This window comes from Mirounga angustirostris, unplaced genomic scaffold (assembly GCF_029215605.1).
Source record: "Mirounga angustirostris isolate CCGP_5_RB_7025 unplaced genomic scaffold, mMirAng1.0.hap1 SCAF_7, whole genome shotgun sequence".
Taxonomy (NCBI): domain Eukaryota; kingdom Metazoa; phylum Chordata; class Mammalia; order Carnivora; family Phocidae; genus Mirounga; species Mirounga angustirostris.
This window is the reverse complement of record NW_026991715.1, coordinates 74,368,409-74,393,429: the sequence shown is the minus strand read 5'-3', so window position 1 is coordinate 74,393,429 and position 25,021 is coordinate 74,368,409. Positions and strand designations below refer to the sequence as shown.

The window sequence follows — 25,021 nt, the reverse complement described above, 5'->3', positions numbered from 1 at the left end:
ATTTGGTTTTTGGTCTTAGAGATTTTCTACACTAACTCTTTACTGGATATGTCATTTACAAATATTTTCTTCTATTCAGTAGGTTGTTTTCGTTGGTTGTTACCTTTGCTGTGCAGAAGCTTTTTATTTTGGTGCAGTCCCAATAGTTTATTTTTGCTCTTGTTTCTCTTGTCTCCAATGTATCCAGAAAGATGTTCTTATGGCCAATGTCAGAGATATTACTGCCTGTGCTCTCTTCTAGGATTTTTATGGTTTCAGTCTCACATTTAGGTCTTTAATCCATTTTCAGTTTATTTTTTGTGTATGGTGTAAGAAAGTGGTCCAGGTTCATTCTTTTGTAGGTAGCTGTCTAGTTTTCCCAACACTGTTTGTTGAAGAGACTGTCTTTTTCCCATTGCATAATCTTGCCTCCTCTGTTGAAGATTAATTGACCACATAATTGTGGGCTTATTTCTGGGCTTTTTATTCTGTTCTGTTGATCTATGTGTCTGTTTTTGTGCCAGTATATTATTCTGATTATTACAGCTTTGTAATATAACTTTAAGTCTGGAATTGTGATACCTTCAGTTTTGTTTTTCTTTTTCAAGATTGCTTTGACTATTTGGGGTCTTTTGTGGTTCCATACAAATTTTTGGATTGTTCGAGGACTGTGAAAAATGCTGTTGGTATTTTGATAGGGGATTTCATTAAATCTGTAGATTGCTTTGGGTAGTATAGATGTTTTAACAATCTCTATTCTTCCAATCCATGAGCATAGAATGTCTTTCCATTTCATTGTGTTGTCTTCAATTTCTTTCAATCAGTGTTTATAGTTTTCAGAGTACAGGTCTTTCACCTCTTTGGTTAAGTTTATTCCTAAGTATTTTATTATTTTTGGTACAATTTAAATGGGGTTGTTTTCATTTCTCTTTCTGCTGCTTACTAGTGTATAGAAATGCAGTGAATTTCTGTACATTGATTTTGTGTCCTGCAACCTTACTGAATTCATTTATCAGCGCTAGTATATTTTTAGTGAAGTCTTTCTGTTTTTCTCTAAATAGTATCATGTCATCTGCAAATAGTGAAAGTTTTACTTCTTCCTTACCAATTTGGATGCCTTTTATTCTTTTCTCTTATCTGATTGCTGTGGCTAGAAATTCCAGGACTACTATGTTAAATAACAGTGGTGAGAGTGGACATCCCTGCCTGTTCTTTGACCATAGAGGAAAAGATCTCAATTTTTCAACATTAAGTATGATGTTCACTGTGGGTTTTTCACATAAGGCGTTTATTATGTTGTGGTATGTTCCCTCTAAATCTACTTTGTTGAGAGGTTTTTTGTTTTTTTTTTTCCATTATGAATGGATGTTGTACTTTGTGAAATGCTTTTTCTGCCTCTACTGAAATGATCATATGGTTTTTATCCTTTCTCTTATTGATGTGATGTATCACATTGATATGTTTATACTGAACCACCCTTGCATCCCAGGAATAAATCCCACTTGATCATGGTGAGTGATTTTTTTTAAATGTATTGTTGGATTTGCTTTGCTAATATTTTGTTGAGGATTTTTGCATCTATGTTCATCAGAGATATTGGCCTGTAGTTATTTTTTTGTTGTTGTATCTTTTTTTTATATATATATTTTTTATTTATTCATTTGAGACCCAGAGATACAGAGAGAGAGAGAGAGAGAAAGCATGAACAGGGAGAGAGGCAGAGGGAGAGGGAGAAGCAGGCTCCTCGCTGAGCCAGGAACCTGATGTGGGGCTCGATCCCAGGACCCTGGGATCATGACCTGAGCCGAAGGCAGACGCTTAACCATCTGAGCCACCCAGGCGCCCCCTTGTTGTTGTATCTTTATGTGGTTTTGGAATCAGGAAAATGCTGGCCTCATAGAATAAATTTGGAAATTTTTCTTCCTCTTCCATTTTTTGAAAAAAAGTTTGAGAATAGGTATTAACTCTTCTTTAAATATTTGGTAGAATTCACCTGTGAAGCTGTCTGGTCCTGGACTTTTGTTTGTTGGGAGTTTTATTATTGGTTCAATTTCATTGCTGGTGATCAGTCTGTTCAAATTTTCTATTTCTTCCTGTTTCAGTTTTGGTAGGTTATATGTTTCTAATTTACCCATTTCTTCTAGATTGCCCAGTCTGTTGGCATATAAGTTTTCATAATATTTTCTTACAATCCTTTGCATTTCTGTGATGTTGGTTATTTCTCTTTTGTTTCTGATTTTGAGTCTTCTCTCTCTCTCTTTTGATGAGTCTGTCTAGAGTTTATCAATTTTATTGATCTTTTCAAAGAACTGGCTCCTGGTATCATTGATCTATTGTTTTTTTACTTTCTATATCATTTATTTCTGCTCAAATCTTTATTAGTTCCTTCCTTCTGCTGGTTTTGGGTTTTGTTTGTTCTTTTTTTTCTAGCTCCTTTAGGTGGAAGGTCAAGTTATTTGAGATTTTTCTTGCTTCTTAAGGTACGCCTGAATTGCTATAAGCTTCTTAGAACTGCTTTTCCTGCATCACAAAGATTTTGGACTGTTGTGTTTTCATTTTAATTTGTCTCCATCTATTTTTTTATGTCTTCTTTGATTTCTTGGTTGACCCATTCATTGTTTAGTAGCATGTTTTTTAAATCTCCATCAATTTGTGCTTTCCAGATTTTTTCTTGTGGTTGACTTCTAGTTTCATTGCAGTGTGGTCAGAAAAGATGCGTTGTATAACTTCAATCTTTTTGAAATTATCAAGATTATTTTTTGACCTAATAAGTGATCTATTCTGGTGAATGTTCCTTGTACACTTGAAAAGAATGTGTATTCTGCTGTTTGAGGATGGAATGTTCTGAATATATGTCTTAAATCCATCTGGTCCAGTGTGTCACCCAAAGCCACTGTTTCCTTGTTGATTATCTGTTTAGATGATCTGTTTATTGATATAAGTGGAGTGTTAAAGCCTTCTATTATCATTGTATTGCTATTGATTAGTATTGTATTACTTATATTTGTTATTAACTGCTTTATACATTTGAGTGCTCCCATGTTAGGTGCATAAATATTTACAATTATTACGTCTTTTTGTTGGATTCTCCTCTTAATGATTATATAGTATCATGTGTCTCTTGTTACAGTCTTTGTTTTAAAGTCAATTTTGTCTGGTATAAATATTGCTATCCTGGCTTTCTTTTGACACCCATTTGCATGATAAATGTTTCTCCATCCCCTTAAGATTTTATTTGAGAGAGAGAGAGTGAGCGAGAGAGCACAAGCAGGGGGAGTGACAAAGGGAGAGGAAGAAGCAGACTCCCTGCTGAGCAAGGAGCCCAATGCGGGGCTTGATCCCGGGTCCCTGGGATCATGACCTGAGCTGAAGGCAGACACTTAACTGTCTGAGCCACCCAGGTGCGCCTGCATGTGTCTTTAGGTCTGAAGCTTTGTCTCTTGTAAGCAGCATATAGATGGGTCGTTTTTTTTGTTTTTGTTTTTGTTTTTTTATCCATTCCATCACCCAGTGTCTTTTGATTGGAGAATTTAGTCCATTTATAGTCAAAGTAATTATTGTTAGGTATGTATTTATTGCCATTTTGTTTTTTGTTTTTTTGTGTTTGTGGATCTTCTCTGTTCCTTTCTTCCCTTGCTCTCTTTTCTCACCATAAGTTGGCTTTCTTTAGTGATTTACTTGGATTCCTTTCTATTTTTTGCATATCACTGTTTTTTGGTTTGTGGTTGCTATTAGGTTTGTTTATAACATCTTCTGCGTATAGCAGTCTATCTAAAGTTGATGGTTGCTTAAGTTTTGTTTTGTTCTGTTTTTAGAGTGGGGGTGGGGTAGGGGCAGAGGGAGAAGGAGAGAGAGAATCTTAAGCAGGCTCCGTGCCCAGCCTAATGCAGGGCTCAAGCTCATGACACTGAGATCACGACCTAAGTTGAAATTGAGTTGGATGCTTAATCGACTGAGCCACACCCGTGACCCAATGGTCGCTTAAGTTTGAACCCAATCTTTACTCCTCTCTTCTCCATGTTTTAAGTACATGGTATCATAGTTTACTTCCACTTGTGAGTCCCTTGACTGAGTTTTACAGAGACACTTACTTTTACTACTTTTGTGTTTCCTACTTTCCTTACTCTTACTCACAGTCTGTCTTTTCCACTCAGAGTCCCCTTTAACATTTCTTGTAGGGCTGGGTTAGTGGTCATGAACTCCTTTAGTTTTTGTCTGGGAAACTCTTTCTCTCTCCTAATCTGAATGAAGTTGTGTGGGCTGGTTCTCTTCCGCAGGGGGTGTGCAGCAACTGTGGAGACTGAGGCCTGCCTGGGCTACTCTGTAAAGTGTGTGCCAGTGGGGGTGCAGTTTTAACAAGGTGTGTGTGTGCTTTGTGGGAGCTGACAAGCTGCTGTCACCAGGACCCAGACCGTGTTAAGGGCAGAGTTGGGAGATACAGTGTTGGCAAGGTTTGCACTGGTTATCTGGGGGAGGGGACCCCCCAGTGCTGCGATGGAGGCAGGCCCAGCTGGAGGGGGAGGAGCATGGTGTAAGCAAGTTAGATGGTGGATGTTTATGCCACACTGGTTTCCGCAGATGGCTGTGTGTTTATGTTGGGCGGTGGGGGAGCGAAATGGTGCCTGCCAGCTCCTTTGCTCCTGGAGAGGTCCCTCACAGAACTCTGAGTGTAGTAAGTAACTCTCCCTCCTAGATGCTCCAGGTGCTTTTGTAAATGCTGCTTCTATGCTGTATCTCCTTAGGCTGTTGTCTTACTTTCTCTTTAAGGGCAGGGACTTGGCTTCCCATTACCCTGTAGGCTATCCCAGCATGGAACCTGCTGATTTTTAAAGCTCTGTGCTTTAAGAACTGCTGGTTCTAAGAATTCATGAAATTTGACCACTTTTATTTTCAGAGGGCCAGATGCTGTGGGGACCTGTCTTCTCTATGCAGGCTCCCCCATGTGCTAGTCTCTCACCCCTCTCCATGCCCATTGCTTCCTGCCTCCAGTGGCCAGACTTGCAGGGTTTAGCTCCCCACTACATCTCTGCCTTTTCTACCCTCTTCAGCTGTGGCCTCTCCTCTACATTTACTTGTGGAGTTTGTTCTGCCAGTCTTTGGGTCATTTTCTGGGTTATTTACATTGATGCGAGGGTTACTTGCAGTAAGCACAAACATACAACGTGTAGTTTCCTATATGCCAGCATTTCTCAAAGTGTGGCCCAGGGATCTCTGGGAGGTCCCTGAGAGGCTTTCAGGGGGTCCATGAGGTCAAAACTATTGTCATATTAGTAAGATGTTATATGCCTTTTTCACACTCAATCTCACATGAGTGGACAAAGGGACATAAAATTACCATGTTTCTGATAAAGGCATTCACAATAGGATAAACCCTGTCCTACCCCTACCCGAAGTCTGGTTCTTTATATTCTTGCTACTGGACATGGTCTGTGGACCAACAGCATCAGCATCACCTGGAAGCTTGTGATACAGAAGCAGAATCTCAGGTCCCACCCCAGACCCACTGAATAAGAAAGGTATTTAACATAATGCCCAGGTGATCTGTGTGCATATTAAAGTCTGAGATGCATTGTTCTACATAACAACTAAGAATTCTTTTATGCAGAAACTTCTCAATTTTTAGTTGGATCACCAAAATAGTATCTTCAGTAGCCCATAAATGGGCTACCTTGGTTCAATGCCAGAAAACAAGTTGATGGCCAAATGTACTACCAAACAATCAGCAGTCTGATTAGTTCTTTTTAACAATAAAATATCCTCCTAATATGAATGAAAAAACTCCTACCTAACACATTACCAACTAATTAATGCATAAATTTGCATATATGCCATTGTTGTGTGGGTTTTCTGTGCCAATATGCCAAATTCTGCAGCAGCATTGTTCAGTCAGCAGAAAGCACAGGATTAATTAACATAGTAGCGATCTCTTCTGAAAAAATATGGCACATTACAATTGATCACATGACCATTTTCTTTCAAGATGAATTCTGAGGTTAGGCTTAACCTGCAGCTTCCTAAGATAATTAACTCTCAGTCTTCAAGAGTTTTGTGGATATTTCTTTTTCTCTCTCTCTCTCACAAATACACAATTATTGTTTCTGATGGGATTTAAACAGCTAGATGTATCTCAGATAAGTCTCCTTAATGAAAATGTTACAATTCTGAATAATGTACCTTGCAAATTCTGGTATCAGCCTAACACATTCTATAAAAGAAAAAAGAAATCCATACTCCTTTCCATTAAATATTCTTCCCTCAATATTGTGAGAAATACATACACCATTTTTTAAAGAACTTGTAAGGCTGTCACCTATCTTCCTCACATATAGGGACACTCAAAAAACAGTCTGTTTTAGTGGAATGAATAAACTCTAGCAAATTCAAGTTGGAACATTCCTTTTCAACATACATTATTTAAATGCTGAATATATGCATGCTTTCTCATTGATTAATTTTATTAATTCCAACCATTTTTTTTGGTGAAATTAAAGTGGCCAGTGCTCCTTATTCTTTTTTTTAAATTCATAGAGCTATTTGTAAATAAGATGAAAATCATGGATTTTCACTAAATGATTTAATTTTCACTAAATGGTATAATTCATTATTAATACTTGTGTAAAATATTAATTTAATAATGTTAACATAATACTTTGTATTTTAAATATTTCATAATTAGTTTTTATTATAAATATATTTTTTATATAATAATATTAAATGCATAGTAAACAAATTCTCTTTTTCATGGCTAACTATAATAGAATGTAGGCAATAAAAGAGCCACCTGGAGGATGGAAATACTTAAAAGAACACAGGAAAACTCTGAATGGATGGCAAATTAGATCAATCAAAAAATTACATGAATGAGGGAAGCCTGGGTGGCTCAGTTGGTTAAGCATCTGCCTTCAGCTCAGGTCATGATCCCAGGGTCCTAGGATCGAGCCCCGCATCAGGCTCCCTGCTCGGTGGAGCCTGCTTCTCCCTCTGCCTCTACTGCTCCCCCTGCTTGTGCTCTCTCTCTCTTTCTGACAAAAATAATAAATAAAATCTAAAAAAAAAAAAATTACATGAACTCAAAAAGTTCACGTAAAATAATCGTGGGACTTGACTAGAGAGCAAAAAATCTGTTCAAGGGTGAAAAGAATAAAACATAAACATTCCCAAGTTGTTACTATTTTTTTTTTTTTAACAGAACAAAAACTTTGTGGAGATTCTCAAATTCAGCTTACCAGATGAAGTGTGCAGGTTTTTTTTTTTTTTTGCCAGCTGTCTGAACCTATTACTGAAGTCCTTCTCACATACGAAAGCTTTACCTTTCATTGCTTCCCTACAGGAATTCTGGTTTATCCAATGTTCTCCAAAAGGTCTGTACTCTCCTACTTGGATGCCTTTCTTTAGTTTTTCCTTCCTGTCCATTTTGGCCTAGTAATGTTCTACTTCTATGAAAGCTTATCAAATCTAAAATGCTATTAAAACTATATATACTATTTAAAAAATATATATGTATGTATATCTATCTATAGATAGATAGATATACACTATTAAGAAAAATACTGCCAGTTAGACTATAACAGAATTTTGTAATCTCAACAGTAAGATACATTGCAATTTCAGAGATATCTTAAATTGTGAAAAAGAAAGAAGTGCCACCTTAGAATAAATTAAATACAGCCTTTACTCCCATCTCCTGAAAAAAACATCTGGATGTGATCTCTTCCTCCTTTAAACAGAATTAAACATATTTTGCCCTGTACTGTAGTTATCGAGACTTTTTTTTAACCCTTTTAAAACCATACGTCTCTTCAGCTAGGTCGTATCTGGCTAATGCTAATGTTCATTTGAAAAGTTAAATCTCCCTATTACTAGATAGCTTCAGACTCGTCTCAAATAGATTGAGATAAATTTCCACAAATGGCTAACACTGGCCAAAGTAGGAGACATAAACTTCCTTATAGGCAGCTAAACCCTAATACATTAAAGTTTAGTAATTAAATGGGAAAAAAAATCCAATAATAGTAATGAGATTGTAGGCTCAGAGCGATCCACTGATGTCTCAAGATCTAGGAATTATGGTAGACAGCATTCTGAAGATAGCCCCAGGGGCTGCTTCAGCCAAGAATTGTCTAGTCATCAGAAGTGAGGGTTCTGGAATAACTAAAACAACAGCAGACTCTTTCCTTATCCTAAATTATCTGAGAATGCACCCAGAATAATGCAAGCTGTTCTAGATACTGAATTTCATTAAAGATAATGAGATGGTCATAGTGGTGTGGGTTCCACAAAATCTTCTAAACTGACCAAAGGAATGGATGCCTTTCTCCATTATAAGGAAAAGAACAAAATAAACTCCTCTTTGGTATGGAGAAAACCTACCTAAAGGTATATATGATCTTAGATCATAAAATAATGGTGAATATGGATGAGATATACACATACTTACCACTAGGATACAGAACTGAAAGGGACTGAGAGAGGGCTCTACAGTTGCTATTCTGAGTTCTGTCCCTTCCTTCTTAGTTACTCTGATTCTATTGAGAATCCAGACTGTGCTTCCTGTCTGGAGGCCTGACGGGGACAGGAAGAGTGCTGTAAGCAGCTCATGGTTTGCTTCACTTTGCTGTTTGCCAAGAGGTTCAAGCTTAAGAATTCCCCAGAGCAATTCTCTCATTTTGGAAGCAGGCCTTTATTTTTCATTTGTTTCAGAGGAGTGAAAATTGCCTAGTGTGACCTGGCTTCAGAAAAACATGAAGTTACATGAACTGAGAACATAGATAAATTTCAGTGGAAGTAGGATGACAGAGAATTTGAATTTAGGTTTTTAACTTTTAGCTAGGAAAGAGAAGACAGCAGCTTATTTAAATTGGCTTCTGATGCCACTAGAATGTAAGTTCCCTGAGTTTAGAGATTTTTGTGTTTTGATCACTCCTGTAGACCCATCATTTAAAAATAGTGTCTGGTACATACTAGTTGGCTCCATTAAATATTGGCTGAATAAAATACACCGGACTATACTTTTGTAACTTAAATAAGGATCATCTTTAGTTTTAGTATTTTAAGGAATATTACTTAATACTCAATTTCTTTATTAAATTGTGCTGATCTTAGAAATCTAGTTTTTAAAATGTCTATATAAAATATCTCCTAATTCTACACACTTCCAAACTAACATACTCTTTGGTTTTGTTGATTTAGAAATATTTAGAATATTTAGTTTAGATCATGTTTTCTCAATCTCTGCACTATTGACATTTTAGGCTTGATAATTCTTTGCTGCAGGGTGGAGGCAGATGGTGGTGGTGGGGGGAGTTCTGTGCATTGTAGACTGTTTAGCAGCAACCTGGCATCTACCCTCTGGATGTCAGCAGCATTCCCCCAGTCCTTGTCAGATGTCTTGGGGTGGGGGGGTCTTATCAAAATTGCCCTTGGTTGAGAACCACTGTTTTTGATATTGCATATATTTTGGCAAAACAGTTTTATCTGATTGTAAAAATTACCAAAATACCCTATGAATTAAATACAAATGTTTCCTTTCAGTTGCTAATAAGATATGGCAAATTTGAACCTAATCAAACCTATTATAACACCTACAATGTGAGGGGGGTTAAGTAGATACATAACTTGCCCAAAGACTGATAGTAAATAGAATCGTAATGAGTACTACCACCACTACCTGTTTAACAATTGTCTGGAATAAACAAGTGTGTAGCCCTTAAGGATCCCAGTGTAGTGCAATATATTATACAAATAAGGGACACATAGCGGGACTAGTGTTCTTAAACCGATACAAGAAGAAAGTATCACTTCAGACCTAAAAAAGACAGATGGAGTATTACTGTAATAAGCTAAAGAAACTTGTAATTCTGGCTGAAAATACAAGCAGGTTCAAAAATGGCCAATTTCAGTGGAAAAGGTAGCAGAAAGAGTTATAAAAACAACTTCTGACTTTGAGAGTCAGTCTATCAAAATACTGAATACCCCTATTAAGTTTGATACTGAGATACGTTTTTTTCCTGAGACCCATTTTTCAAATCGCACAGAAAAATCTAAAAGATAATGTACCATAATTCATATAACCTCTCCAGATATGCAATTAGTAGCAAACTTGACCTATTTGTCAGCTAAATGACGGTGTGGGTACATACAGCACTAATACAAACAGTCCTGAGAGCTTATTTCAATTTCTTAAGCTCTGGTGAGCTAGGAAAATTAGCCATAAGCAATTATTATACTGAAAATCATCTTTGATGTCCCAAATGTCAACATTTAAGTGGCTTTTCTCCTTTTACTGATTTTAAACCACAGGTTAAACAGAACATCAATGTTTATCAAATAATAAGCTATAGCTAGAGCAATGTAGCTTCCTGTCCCATTCACTCAGACATTTAATTCTGTGCCAACAGTGCGCTGGCATGATATTGGCAATGGGAATAAAGCGATGAAAAAGAGGAACAGGGTCCTTACTCCCGAGGAATAAAATTCAGCTCAGATTTTAACCATGTCATACACAGAATGAGAGTTACAGGGAGTATGAGCCATTCAACCTGAGATTCTTTTTATTACTGGATTGGCTGAGGAAACTGAGAAAACAATAGGATAATAGCATAGGGCAGGGTAATAGTATAGGATAGGATAAGAAGAATAGTTACATTTTACTTTGGATTAAACTTACTTTCTAAAAAGTAGAAGAATTTTAAAGAGAATTTGTGAAACTGCATGAAATAATTAGCAGTGCAACACACTTTAGGAAAATAAAGGGTTTGGGGCGCCTGGGTGGTTCAGTTGGTTAAGCATCTGACTCTTTCTGCTCAGGTCATGATCTCAGGGTCATGACATCAAGCCCTGCGTCGGGCTCCCTTCTCGGGGTGGAGTCTGCTTAAGATTCTCTCTCTCCCTCTCCCTCTGTCCCTCCCTCCCTAAAAAAAAAAAAGAAAGAAAAGAAAAAAAGAAAATGAAAGAGTCATTTAAATATTAAACTATAATTCTGATTAAGCCATTTTTTTAAATTTTATTTATTTATTTGACAGAGAGAGACACAGTGAGAGAGGGAACACAAGCAGGGGGAGTGGGAGAGGGAGAAGCAGGCCTCCCGCGGAGCAGGGAGCCCGATGCGGGGCTCGATCCCAGGACCCTGGGATCATGACCTGAGCCAAAGGCAGACGCTGAACGACTGAGCCACCCAGGCGCCCCCTGATTAAGCCATTTTTACAATAATAATTTTTCCTCTTGATTAAATGCTTATTCTTTGCCAGGCATTGTTAAGTACTTCGTATTATTTAATCTTTTTTATTAACTCATTGAAAACTCCTAAACATCCATTGATGTGGGTATTTTTTTAAGATTTAAAAAAAAATTTTTTAAGTAATCTCTATACCCAACATGGGGCTCAAACTCACAACCCCCAGATCAAGAGTCGCATGCTCCACTGACCGAGCCAGCCAGGCACCCTGAGGTGGGTATTATTAATTCCAGTTTTCCAATGAGAACATTGACACAGAAGTCAAGTAACTTGCCCAAGGTCACAAGGATGGTAAGCAGGGAAGCTGGGCATCTAACAGTTCCGATGGACTCAAAGCCTCTGCTCCTTCTACCATGTTTACTTCTACTTCCACCCTTTTCTTCTCCTGAATTCCTGGGAAGAATGGGGGAAGAGCTTTTTGCATAAGACTAGCTTGTGCAGTGGTCCAGAGCTAGTGAAAAGCATGTGACATAAATGAAAGAGGAAGTGCATACTGAAGGGGAGAGAGAGTGATATGAAATGAGACAGGAGGTATGCAGGGACTAGATAATGTAGGGTCTTATAAACCATGTTGTGGGCTTGGGATTTTAGCCTACCTACAGAGGAAAAAAACCACTGAAATATTTTAAGCAGGTCAGGCACTTGATCAGATGAATATTTTTAAAAGATCACTCTGTCTGCCTATAGAAAATGGATCAGATAGAAGAAAAGTTAGAGGACTACTTCAGTATTTTAGACAGGAGAGGCTTTGGTGGAGATGGTAAGTGAATAAATAGGAGAGAGATTTTAGAAGTAGAACTGACAACATCTGGGGATGGATTAGAAGGCAGAGACAGGGAGGAGATGTGAAGGTCCCTTCTGGGTTTGCAGGATTGGTATCTTTTAGATTTTGGAAGACAGAAGAGAAAATAAATTTAACATTACCCAGAAGAGCAAGGCTAATATCCAGATTATTCTAGATTATTTTAGTATCTGTTCACCCAAAATTCATTCTATTAGTTTCCTAGGACTGTAGTAACAAATTACTGCAAACAGGATGGCTTAAAACAAGAGAAATTTATTCTCTCATGGTTCTAGAGACTAGAAATCGGAAATGAAGGTATTGGCTGGGCCATGCTCCCTCTGAAGGCTCTCGGGAAGAATTCTTCCTTTTTCCCTGGCTTCTGACATTCTTTGGTTTGTAGCTGTGATCACTCCAATCCCTGCTTCTGTCTTCACACTGCCCTCTCTGTGTGTCTGTGTCCTTTTTTTTTTTCTAAAGAGACCACTATTTATCGGATTTAGGACTCACTTTAAATTTGGCATGACTTCATCTTGAACCCTTAACTAATTGCATCTGTAAAAAGGATCTATTTCCAAATAAGGTTACATTCTGTAGCTCCAGGTGGACATGAAGTTCTGGGGAACACTATTCATTTCACTACATTCACTGTTATTTTTATTCAATTTATTTTTCTGGTTCTTACCATAATCATTAGCATCATCATCATCACGACTACCACTGTCATAACCCTCAATTAGCACTTGTAGGCAAGAGGTACTGCTCCAGGCTTTAATATGTATTTGTGACAGGAGTCCTGAGTGTTGGGAGACTCCAAGAGCATACCCAAGTTCACTAGGAGAACTCATGGGACTCAGCATTTAGTTGTACACATGGCTATGATTATAGTGAAAGGACACAAAGCAAAATCAGCAAAGGGAATGGTATTTAGGGTAAGTCCACAGCAAACCATTTTCAAGTTTCCAAGTGGAGACACAAAGGGCACTTAATTCATCCAGCATCAAACGTGACGATACATGTGAAGAATTGTGTATTAGGGAAGCTCATTAGTACCCAAGTTGTTACTGGGGGCTGATCATGCAGACGCCCTCTGCCTGCCACATACCAAAATCCCAGACTTTCAGAGGGAAAGCAGGTGTTCAGCATAAACCACACTGTACATTCTAGGTATAGAATAAGTCACTTTTATCAGGGAATAGATGGAACACTCCTGATATTCAAGTTACTAGATATAAGCCAAGGGCCAATCTTGAAAGCAGGCCTTTCTAAGGATAGCTGTTTCAGACCTGCTGTGTGTGAGCTTTTTTTCTGCAGATCTCATTCCATTTAACCCTCACAACAAAGAAATTAGAGGTCAGTAGTAAATAGAGAAACTAAGATTCACAAGTAGGTATTCTGATTCCCCAGATCTCTGCTCTTAACCACTGTGCTCAGCTGCCCGGTTTTTGAGGACTTAGTAAAATGAAAAAAAAAAAAAAAAAGCTATACTAGACTGAAAGGAGATAACTGACAAAAGCAAGCAGATGGAAGATTATGGTCTTTAAAAAATATAAACTGTATTCAGTACATAGTAGATATTGTATAACAAAACTCAAAATAAAATTTGAAGAATTTTATAGACCTTTAATTTTTAAGAAAAACAAAAATTACCAGCATATTAGCAATCTTAATATTTTAAGAAGATTAAAGAAAGGTGAAGTTTTAGCCAAATTCACACAATTGAGGGATTAAGAGCTTTACTTTCACCTTTGTGCAGAAATAATAAAAGTCAAAAAAGAGTACATGTATGTACTATAGCAGAGGGTAGCATATTAGCATTATTTTGTTTTACTTTTTTACCTAATGGAGTGATGTCCTGAAGTGTAGTCCAGTTTTCCAAATTTTTGTGTTCGGTAGCCATGCTTCTCCATAATATCCATCCATGTTGTATAATTTGGATCTAGGCCCTTAAAGTTATTCCAAGATTCTGTTAAGTGAGTGAAGAGGCCACTCCACATTGCTGGGGGAAGGGGGAGAAACTGGGATTAGTGTAAAGCTTATCGATTTGTTTTAACTATGAAGACAATTACAGCAAGAGAAAGAATCTACTAGTTTAGAACTCATGCTCTGGAGTAAGACATAACCTGCATTAGGTGCTTTACCTAACATTTCTGATTGTTACCTCATGTTATCAAGGGGAAAACTTGGCAAGGAGTTACTATTTCCATTTTACAGGTGAGTCTTCAAGGCTTACAGGTTAAGTTAAGGTAAATACAGCTGGAATTATGTATAAAGCCTGTTGGACTCTAGAGTCTTCTTTCAATCATAAAAATAATCACTAAGTATTTATTTATTTTCCAGGTCAGTCAAGTGAAGTACAGATCTTTTTCCAACATCTTTAAGGATGTTGTCCTTGTACTGGCTTTCCACAAAAAATTTAAGTGTACTACACCTTCGCTGTTATTTTCTACAAGTATGATTGTATCCAATAAATCTTTCTTCATGTATTAACAGACCCAAAGGGAAAAATAGGCAGCAAATACTATAATAGTAGGGGACTTCAATACCCCAGATTCAACAATGGATAGATCATTCAGACAGAAAATCAATAAAGTAACACTGAACTTAAAAACTACATGTTAGATCAGAGCGACTTAACAGACACTCACAGAGCATTCCATCTAAAAGCAACAGAATATACACTCTTCTTAAGTGCACACAGAACATTCTCTAGGACAGATCATACAAGTCCTAATAAATTTAAGAAGCTGAAATATCAAGCATCTTTTCTGACCACAAAGGTATGAAACTGGAAGTCATTTACAAGGAGAACTGGAAAATTCACAAATATGTGGAGATTAAACAACATGGTACAGAACATCAATGGGTCAAAGCAGAAATCAAATGAGAAATAAAAAAAAGTCTTGAGACAAATGAAAATGGAAGTTTAACATACTAAAACTAATGGCATGCAGAAAAAGTGGTTCTAAGGGCTAAGTTCATAGAGTTAAACGCCTACATCAAGAAAAAAGAGCTCAAACCTAACTTTACATCTTTTTTTTTTTTAAGATTTTATTTATTTATCTGTCAGAGAGAGAGTGCACAAGCAGGGGGAGTGGCACGCAGAGGGAGAAGCAGACTCCCCGCTGAGCAAGGAGCCTGATGCAGGACTTGATCCCAGGACCCTGGGATCATGACCTGAGCTGAAGTCAGATGCTTAACCGACTGAGCCACCCAGGCGTCCCCTAACTTTACATCTTTAAGAACTAGAAAAAGAACAACTAAGCCCAAAGTTAGTAGAAGAAAGGAAATAACAAAGATTAGAGTGAAGATAAATAGAGACTTAAAAAGAAAATAGAAAGGATCAGTAAAACTAAGAGCTGGTTTTTTTAAAAGATAAAGAGACAGTGACTGGTGATGGGTATTAAAGAGGGCATGTATTGAATGGAGCCCTGGATGTTATATGCAAACAATGAATCACAGAACATGACATCAAAATAAATAAATAAATAAATAGGAACATAAAAAAGATAAAGAGACAAACATTTAGCTAGACTTACCAAGAAAAGAGATGATTCAAAAATCAGAAATGAGGGCGCCTGGGTGGCTCAGTTGGTTAAGCGACTGCCTTCGGCTCAGGTCATGATCCTGGAGTCCCAGGATCGAGTCCCGCATCGGGCTCCCTGCTCGGCAGGGAGTCTGCTTCTCCCTCTGACCCTCCTCCCTCTCATGCTCTCTGTCTCTCATTCTCTCTCCCAAATAAATAAATAAAATCTTTAAACAAACAAACAAACAAACAAAAACAAAAATCAGAAATGAAAGAGGAGTTACAATTGATATCACAGAAATACAAAGAATTTTAAGACTACTATGAACAGTTATATGCCAAGAAATTGGAAGACCTAGAGGTGGATATATTCCTAGAAGTATACAACCTACCAAGACTGAATCATGAAGAAATAGAAAATCAAACAGACCAATTATGAGTAAGAGGATTGAATCAGTATTCAAATACCTCCCAAGAAAGAAAAGCCCAGGACCAGAAAGTTTTACTGGTGCATTCTATCAAACATTTATAAAAGAATTAATACCAATCCCTCTCTCCAAACTCTTCTAAAAAATAGAAAAGGAAGAAACACTTCCAAACTCATTTTAATTGAGGCCAACATTACCCTGATACCAAAACCAGAAGAGGATATCCCAAAAAGAAGAAAATGACAGGCCAATATCCCTGATGAACATAGTGTAAATCTGTCAACAAAATATTAGCAAACTGATTTCAACAATACATTAAAAGGGCCATACACCATGATCAACTGGGACTTACTCCAGGGATACAAAGATGATTCAACATCTGCAAATCAATCAACATGATATACCACATTAACAAAATGAAGCATAAAAATCACATGCTCATCTCAATAGGTGCAGAGAAAGCTTTTGACAAAACTGAACATCCATTCATGACAAAAACTCTCAACAAACTGGGTATAGAAAGAATGTAGCTCAACATAATGAAAGCCATATATGATAAGCCACAGCTAACATTATATTTAGTGGTGAAAAGCTCAAAGCTCTTCCTTAAGATCAGGAACAAGACCAGGGTGCCCACTCTCACAATTTTTACTTAACATAGTAGTAGAAGTCCCATATAGAGCAATTAGGCAAGAAGAAGAAATTAAAGGTATCCAAATTAGAAAGAAGTAAACCTGTCTCTATTTGCAGATGACATATATAGAAAACCCTAAAGATTTCACCAAGAAACTGTTGGAACTAATCAACACATTTAGTAAAGTTGCAGGATATAAAATCAATACACAAAAATCAGTGCATTTCTACATATATTAAGAACAAACTATCAGAGAAATTAAGAATAGAATCCCATTTATAATTTCATCAAAAAGAATAAATTACCTAGAAAAAATTTAACCAAGGAGGGGAAAGATCTAAAAACTGTAAGACACTGATAAGAGAAACTAAAGAAAATACAAATAGGTGGAAAGATATTCTGTATTCATGGATAGGAAGAATTGATATTGTTAAAATGTCCATACCACTCAAAGCAACCTACAGATTCAATGCAATCCTTATCAAAATTCCAACGGCATTTTCCCCCAAAATAGAACAAACAATCCTAAAATTTGTATGAAAAAATATATAACACCCAAATTGCCAAAGCATTCTTGAGAAAGAATAAAATGGGAGGCATCACCCTTCATGATTTCAAACTATATTACAAAACTATATAACCACCAAAACAGCATGGTATTTGGCATAAAAGCAGACACATATTTTGATGAAACAAAAGAGAGCCCAGAAATGAATTCATGCATATATGGTCAATTAATTAATGTAAAACAAAGGAGCCAAGAATATATAATGGGGAAAGGATAGGCTCTTCAATAACTGGTGTTGGGAAAACTGGACCCTTCTCTTATACCCTACATGAAAATCAACTCAAAATGGATTTAAACACTGAACATGAAACCTGAAACCATGAAACTACTAAAAGAAAACGGGGTAAGCTCCTTGATATCAGACTTGACAATATTTTTTTTGTATTTGACTCTAAAAGCAAAGGCAAAACAAGTAAAATCAACAAGTAGACCTACATCAAACTTGAAAACTTCTGCACAGCAAAGGAAACCATCAACAAAATGCAAAAGCAATCTATGGATTGGGAGAAACTATTTGCAAATAGTTTGATAATTAATATCCAAAATATACAAAGAACTCCTACAAAAAAAATCTGATTAAAAAATGGGCAGAGGAACTGAATAGATATTTTTCCAAAGACACAGAAATGGTCAAATGGCTACATGAAAAGATGCTCAGTATCACTAATTATCAGGGAAATGCAAATCAAGGCCACAGTGAGCTATTACCTCACTCATGTTAGAATGACTGTCAAAAAGACAAGGGATAGTAAATTGTGGTGAAGATGTGGAGAAAAGATAACCCTTGTGCAATCTTATTAGAAATGTAAATTAATGAGGCCACTGTGGAAACCAGTATGGAGGTTTCTCAAGAAATCAGAACTAGAACTGTCATACAGTCCAGCAATCCCACTTCTAGCTATATCCGAAGGAAACAAATCATTATCTCAAAGAGATCTCTGCATCCCCATGTTCACTGCAGCACTATTTACAATAGCCAAGACATGGAAGCAGCCTAATAGTCCATTAATAGATGAATGGATAAATAAATGTGATTTTATATATATATATAAAATATATATATATAGCACATACATACATATATATCGCACACATACATACATATTTTTTACATAAAGAAATATTATTAGTCATGAAAAAGGAAACCCTGTCTTTTTTGACAACATGGATGGACCTTGTGGGCATTATGTTAAGAGAAAGAAGTCAGAGAAAAATAAGTAGTGTATGATCTTACATATTGGTGGAATCTAGAAAAACGGAACTCATAGAAACATAAAAGACTGTGATTGTCAGAAGTGCGGGTTGGGAGATGGCGAAAATGGGTGAAGGTGGCAAAAATGTACAAATTTCCAGTAATAAGTTCTGGGGATATAATGTATAGCATGGTAACTACAATTAACAATACTGGATTATATATTTAAAAGTTGCTAAGAGAATAGATCTTAAAAGATCTCATCACAAGACAAATTTTTTTAACTATGAAAGGTGATGGATATTAACTATACTTATTATGATAATCATTTCACAGTATATACATATATGATGTCATTATATTGTACACCTAAATGGATACAATGTTATATGTCAATTATCTTGATAAAACTGGGAAAAAAAATCCTTTTCCCTTTCCATTTCTGGGTACACACATAGTAGGGGTGAATAAGCTTTCTTTTCTCATCTAACAAAATGTTTTCTTTTTGAGGAGTGGGATGAGGGACTGCCTGGGTTTGAATCCCAATAATGCCAATTACTGAGTGGCCTTTGATAAGTTACTTAACCTTTTAGTACTTTTGTTTTTATATGTAAAATGGGGGTAGTAACAATACCTACTCTATGGACATGTTATTATTATATAAATTAAGACATGTAAGGCACTTAGAATATTGCCAGGCACAGGGTAAGAATGAAACAAACATCAGTTTGTATTACTATTATTCCTTGAAGAGTTCAAACTCTTCAAAATGCAGTTCTTCTAGGAAAACCATCACTAACATTTTTGAAACCTTTAGAATTTATTAATCACCTTTTTATTCATTATTTTATTTGATGCTGGGAACAACGCTGTGAGATAGATAAGGAATAGACAAATATCTAACCCTGTAAGTAAGGAAAGTGAGTGACTTGCTTGGCCCATTGAGGATTAGAGTCGAGGACAACACCTCACTCTAGTCCACTGCTCATTCCATTTGCTCAATAGGGAATAAAACACTAACACAACTGTTTTAATATCCCTGGGTCTTCATCACTGAAATGTCATTTAGCGTAGTGGGTTTCCTTTACTCACTGGCAGTTACATAGGTGATTGTGCTGGCGGTGCAGGGATTTGGGACTCAAATCACACAGATCATGTCACGTATGTCCTAACAGAGGTGCCTTTTATGCATCCCAAGGCAAACAGATGGTAGAAAGGCAGGAAGGAAAACAACTCTGTCAGAGAACAGTTTATTGAAAAAATGGCATTTCCCCCTACTTCTCAATTATTCATGGACTAATACTGTTGACATTTTGCCATTAAAACTATGCCTATTAAATTACTCTAAAAAAGGTGCACAACTAGATTTGGGATAGAAGTGAATTGAGACTGAAGAGAAACAGATAAAGTCTGTAATCTGAAATAATATGGAAAAATTCAGAGTAACCTGACGTATGAAAATTCTAACTACTTTGTGGTAGGCTCTGAAGTCCCCTCCCAGTCCCCACTACGCTTACTGAAAATTTTCTTGAAGATACAACTCTTCTAGGAAATATGAGTATTTCCTCATTTGCTTGGATAGGCAAAAGATTCTTAGTCACCAATCATAAGGAAATGAAACAGTAACACATGAACTAAACACTACTTTGGATGATAAAAATCCCTACTCTTGAAAAATAAAGTAGAAATTCCAATAACCCCAATACATACCTTAAAATACGCATCACTTATATTAAAATTTTTTATTAGATGACAAATATAACTTACTATCGTACTTTTGGGTATAATCTTCTAAACTGTGAGAACATTTTTGTGTGTGTGGCCACTTCCATTAATATTAAGCATGTTCTTACCTGCACGTGATGGGCAACAGATTGGAGAGTTTGTATAGGCATTCAGAAAGGAAGTGCCATGTGCTTTCATGAAGTTGATAAAAGGAAGTTTCACTACCTGACTTCCTGGATAAAATGTTAGCCTTCCATCCTGGAATAAAGAAATTTAATTAACACTGATTGCATTAGAAAAGAAGAAAATTATTTCCTTTAATTTTAACCATAAAATTTACAAGTAGCAAAAAACTTCAGTATGATCCTAAGGATCCTCAAAAGATAAAACAAGTATAGAGAGTATTACCTATATCTGCCTCATAATATTAAGAATTTAGTGTTGTACTTGGATTCATTTGAATATAGTAAATAAACTAAAGGACTTTATGGAAAGTTCTTTTGGGGCATGATGAACTGATGGAACAAATATTTATTAAGCATTTACTATGTGCCAGGGACTGTGAAAGATCCAGAAATTCAGTGGTGAGAAAAACAGAGTCCCTGGCCCCTTGAAGCTTATAGTTTAGTGGGAGAGGCAAAAAGTATACTGGAAAATAAAGCATTAATAATTACAGATTGTGATATGTGCTTTGAAAAAAACCCTGAGATACAGAGTAACAAGGGAGACGTACTTTACATAGAGTGAACAGAGAAAGCTTCTCTGGGAAGTATGAGACCTAAAGGGTAAGAAAGATGAAGCAGTTCTTTAGGCTGGACATAAGTGAAGATGTCAGTGGCCGCTGGATAAATGAGCCTGAAGATTAGAAGAGGTGTTTGGGCTGGAAATACGCATTTTGGAACTGAAGAACTCTTCTTGGTAAAGAGCAAAGACAGAAAAAGAGTATTTTAGGCCTGGAGTTATATCTATTCTATATTTTCAGTAAATTATAAACAAAAATACAGTCTTAAAAATGAGTTTATCCAAATGTGGGATATACATAAACCTTTGATATGTCTGAGATTTCCAAATGGATATATAAAGTAGGCTGTTGATTACAGAGAGCAATCTGGAGCTTGGAAAGTCTACCCTGGTGAAATAAAAATGGGGGTCTTTAGCATATTCATGGTATTGAAAACTATGATATTGAAAGAAACCTTTCATGCAGAGAATGAAAAGGGAGGAAGGAAAGGAATTCAAGGAGTCCCAATAAGAGTAGAAGGTGTCAAGGGAAACTAAGAAAGAATGGCCAGCAAGGGAGAAAGATGATATGAGATCGAGCCCCATGAATGCTGAGAGAAAACAGTGTGTCAAGAAAGGTAATGTCAGCTGTGTTGAGAGGCTACCTAAAATAAGGCCAGAAAATGCACATTGGTATTGGTATTAGTTTCTGCTCTAACCCTTATTATTTCCTTCTTTCTGCTTGCTTTGCAGAAGCTTGTCTGGTCTTTCGATTTGTCTTTCCTGGCATTGAACCTTTCCCCTACTAGTGAGCTAGAGCAAGGGCGATTGGGGCTCTAAATTTATATATACACATATATATATATATATATGTATTTATATACTATATATGAATATGTATTTATATACTATATATTTATCCCAATATGTATAAAATATTACATGTATATGTATTTATATACTATATGAATATGTATTTATATACTATATATTTATCCCAATATGTATAAAATATTACATGTATAAATATACATATGTCATATATATTTGGATAAAGAAACCAAACAATCATGTTAATGTAGTTAGGGACCAAAATACTTGGTATAAAAGAGATACAAAAATCAAAGAATTAATAACCTTGTAATCTTAAATTTGAGCTGAAACTATCAACATGATCTCATTTTTTCTTTTTCTCATATATGTACTTTCTAGATCTGTCCATTGGAAAGGTCTAAATGCAATGAAACACTGGAACACCTAGATTATAGTCTAAACACAAGATAGGACAGGAAATACACAAATTGGACATGGAAGTCTATCAAAGTAAACTGCTGAAGATTATTAGGCATGGGTCAAAAGGACTCAGGAACACCCTGAAGGGTCTTTCACTAATCAAAGATGGGACATTGTGAACATCAGTAAGTATAATGAATGCAAAGGATTTAAACACAAATATATAAAAACCTATGTATTCATACTATACTGAAAAAAAAACACCCTAAAATATTTCAGTCATCTTTGGAAGTTTCTAGGATGCTTTCATGCACCACCCAAGTTCCCTTTAGGAATGAAAAGAATGCCTCTGCTAATGAGAGTTGCCTTGCCCAAGAAATCATGCCCCTTTCTGGGAGCTGCACACAACTAATGGCCATCCAACATGAGGGTATAAAGGCCTAGCCCCTCACCCCAAATGAAAACAGTTCTGAAGCATCATACTAGTTTGAGAATTACCCATAAAGTCAGCTGAGGCTTCTACTGAGATAGGAACAAAACTCAACTTCTCTCTCTTTGCACAATCCCCCTTTCTTCCTTTCCCTTTGATCTCAGGAGCACTCCCTAAGAAACCTCTTTCATGTTAATCTCCAATACTGCTTGTTCCCTAAATCTAGAGAATCATAAAGATTACTTTGAATAATTTTCTCAACAAGTCCTATGAGCATATCCAGATTATGTAACTTTAATTAATCATCATAGGTTAATCAGTGAGAAAGGCAATAGAACATAGTGATTAAAAGCACTCTTTTGATGCAGACGTGCTTAACACCAACAATCTATGTGACCACAGTAACACCCAGTGATAAAGCTAGTATTGTAACTCATAACCAAACATTTGTCTAAGCAGTAGTTTTTTAAATCACGGATAATACTAAAAGTTTCAGGTAATGTTGATACTAGCATTCTTTTCGATGAGGCTTGGGAAAGTTCCAAAGACTGTTCAAGTTTGGGATTAAACAACAACATACCCACACAATTTCCTTGGAACATGGGGGAGTGGATCAAATTACATCAACTAACGCACTTAAATCAGCACTAACAGGATTATCAGATACGTGGGTAATAAAAATGTTAAACTTTCTTCACTTCACACCCAAACATGAATTCCTGTAAACTTGAAGTGGGAAATAACCACTGGGAAGCTTTACACGCTTTTATGGAGATGCAGAATGTTATTTTTCCCCACAATAGACTCAAACGGGGGTACGGACTGAAAGTGCGTTAGTAGTGATAAAATTAGTGGGTCGAGCCCAGCAATAAAAAAAAATGCAAAGGTGCTATCAGATACATTTCATTTACTCGATTGTTTTATATGTACGGGGTGTATATGGAGCTCTCAGATTCTGCTCCCAAAAGCCTGCGGCACAGGAAAAGCTGGGGGCGGGTCGCTACTCTGGAGCGGGACGCCCACTCTCTTGCCTCTCGGTACTTACGAAGGAGTCGCTCACGACTAGCACCACATTGGGTGCAGCGGGCCAAACCCGAGCAGCTCCTCGCCTCTGCCCACCTGCCCCGGGGTCTGGTGCTGCCAGCGCCGAGACTGCGACAACCGACACCCACAGCAGCACCATTGCAGAGAGCGGTTCAGAAACGCTGGGCGATCGGCCTGCCGCCTCCCTTTAGGAACGCCTCTGGAAAGAGGGCGGGGACCACACAGTTTAGGTTTCTCCTAGCGCTTTACCCACAGAACTACAATTCCCAGCAGGCTGGGCGTAGGCACATGCGCAAAGGGGGAATTCCCCTTTAGACCTTTTAAGCAAATACCGAGCGAACTAAAACTTCAGTCACTTCCAGTCACGTGAACGATGCCTGGGGAATGCGCATGCGCTCGGCCTCTAGCCTTGGCGTTTGGAGGAGAAGCATTTGTCCCAGGTGGGTTAGGGTCGCTGTCGCTTTTGCAGAAGTTGGAGCCAATACGCGATTGAAATGGTACCTATAGAGAGAAAGGGTCAGGGGCCAGGGCTGGTTATTTTGTACCGCGCAAGCATGGGCGAGTATTAGACAGGACCATGAACTGGGCAATGATGAGGTGGCAGCGCGTCTGTCACTTAAGTTAGATTGGGCGGTTCTTTGTGGGGCCTCTGGCTGGACTGTCTCAGGTGCGATGTGGATTCGTGGGGCTCCTTGAATATATTCCCCCAAAGAAATTTCTAGCCTGCCTCATCTTACTGCCAGTGCAGTAAGGATTTATCATGCTCCGGTGGCGTGAGGAACGGGGCCTAGTCAGTCAGTTTCATGTTCTAGATGGGGAAGAGCTTAGGTGCAGCTTGCCTTCAGAGTGCAAAGGAGAGAAACCGAACAGCCTCTTAAAGGAAGAAATGACTGAGCTGTGTGAGGAGTTCGATTAATTGACAGGTTCAAAATATCATTGTTTTGCTGCAGAAAAATCACTGGTCTCACTTGACTGTTGAATACTTTGGAGAATTCTGGAAGAAGCGGATTTCTGCCCCAGAGCCAAATTCTCATTTCATTATCATAATTTCAGATATATAACTTGTTTATCACGTTTGTCATATGAATATTTTGACAGTAAAAGGAGGAGTTGCAGTACCTAACATAAAATCAACTCAGTTTTAATATTTTCTGTAATCCTTAGTTTGACCATTTTGCAGATAGGAAAACTGAGACTTGGACAGGTTAAATGATTTACCCAGGATTACACAGGGAGCCAGTCTGAGCAGGATTTGAACTTTAGTAGTCTGCCCTCACTACAGTCCTCTGTCCCTAGTTAATCATAACATTTCATGACATTCTGATGAGCTTAAACTCTATTAGTGTAGACAAATTCTTAATCAAGAAGCATGCTAAAGCTCTTTGTGAGCGTTCAAATATATGAACAATAGTTCCTGTCTGCAAGGAACTTAAACTCTAGGGAAACAAAGCTAACATACGTGAAACTGCAGCCTTATAGCATGGGAGATAATATAGGTAAGCGGCGTCATGATCAGGTTATGTTTCAA

General features: G+C 37.2%; 2 protein-coding genes across 9 annotated transcripts in view; one reads left to right on the top strand and one right to left on the bottom strand.

The window, feature by feature from the left end:
- ARSK (arylsulfatase family member K) overlaps window positions 1–23,701 on the bottom strand; it is a 43,045-nt gene extending 19,344 nt beyond the window's left edge. For 3 of the 4 annotated variants that reach the window (XM_045898879.3, XM_045898888.3, XM_054512957.2), the window contains exons 1-3: window positions 23,495–23,701; window positions 20,195–20,324; window positions 13,833–13,992 (exon numbers count right to left, since the gene is read on the bottom strand). In XM_045898879.3, the coding sequence (XP_045754835.1) occupies window positions 13,833–13,992; window positions 20,195–20,324; window positions 23,495–23,632 (428 nt within the window). In that variant the 5' untranslated portion in view covers window positions 23,633–23,701. Of the gene's footprint in view, window positions 1–13,832; window positions 13,993–15,532; window positions 15,711–20,194; window positions 20,325–23,494 lie in introns of those variants that run through there. The other variant, XM_054512968.2, reaches the window with a different exon arrangement.
- Window positions 1–25,021, top strand: part of SKIC3 (SKI3 subunit of superkiller complex) — a 157,760-nt gene that overhangs the window by 49,582 nt on the left and 83,157 nt on the right. The window contains exon 1 of one of the 5 annotated variants that reach the window (XM_045898797.3): window positions 23,809–23,933. The exons of 2 other annotated variants lie outside the window; for them this stretch is intronic. In XM_045898797.3, the coding sequence (XP_045754753.1) occupies window positions 23,878–23,933 (56 nt within the window). In that variant the 5' untranslated portion in view covers window positions 23,809–23,877. Of the gene's footprint in view, window positions 1–23,808; window positions 23,934–25,021 lie in introns of those variants that run through there. 2 more of the 5 variants (XM_045898841.3, XM_045898832.3) reach the window with 2 other exon arrangements.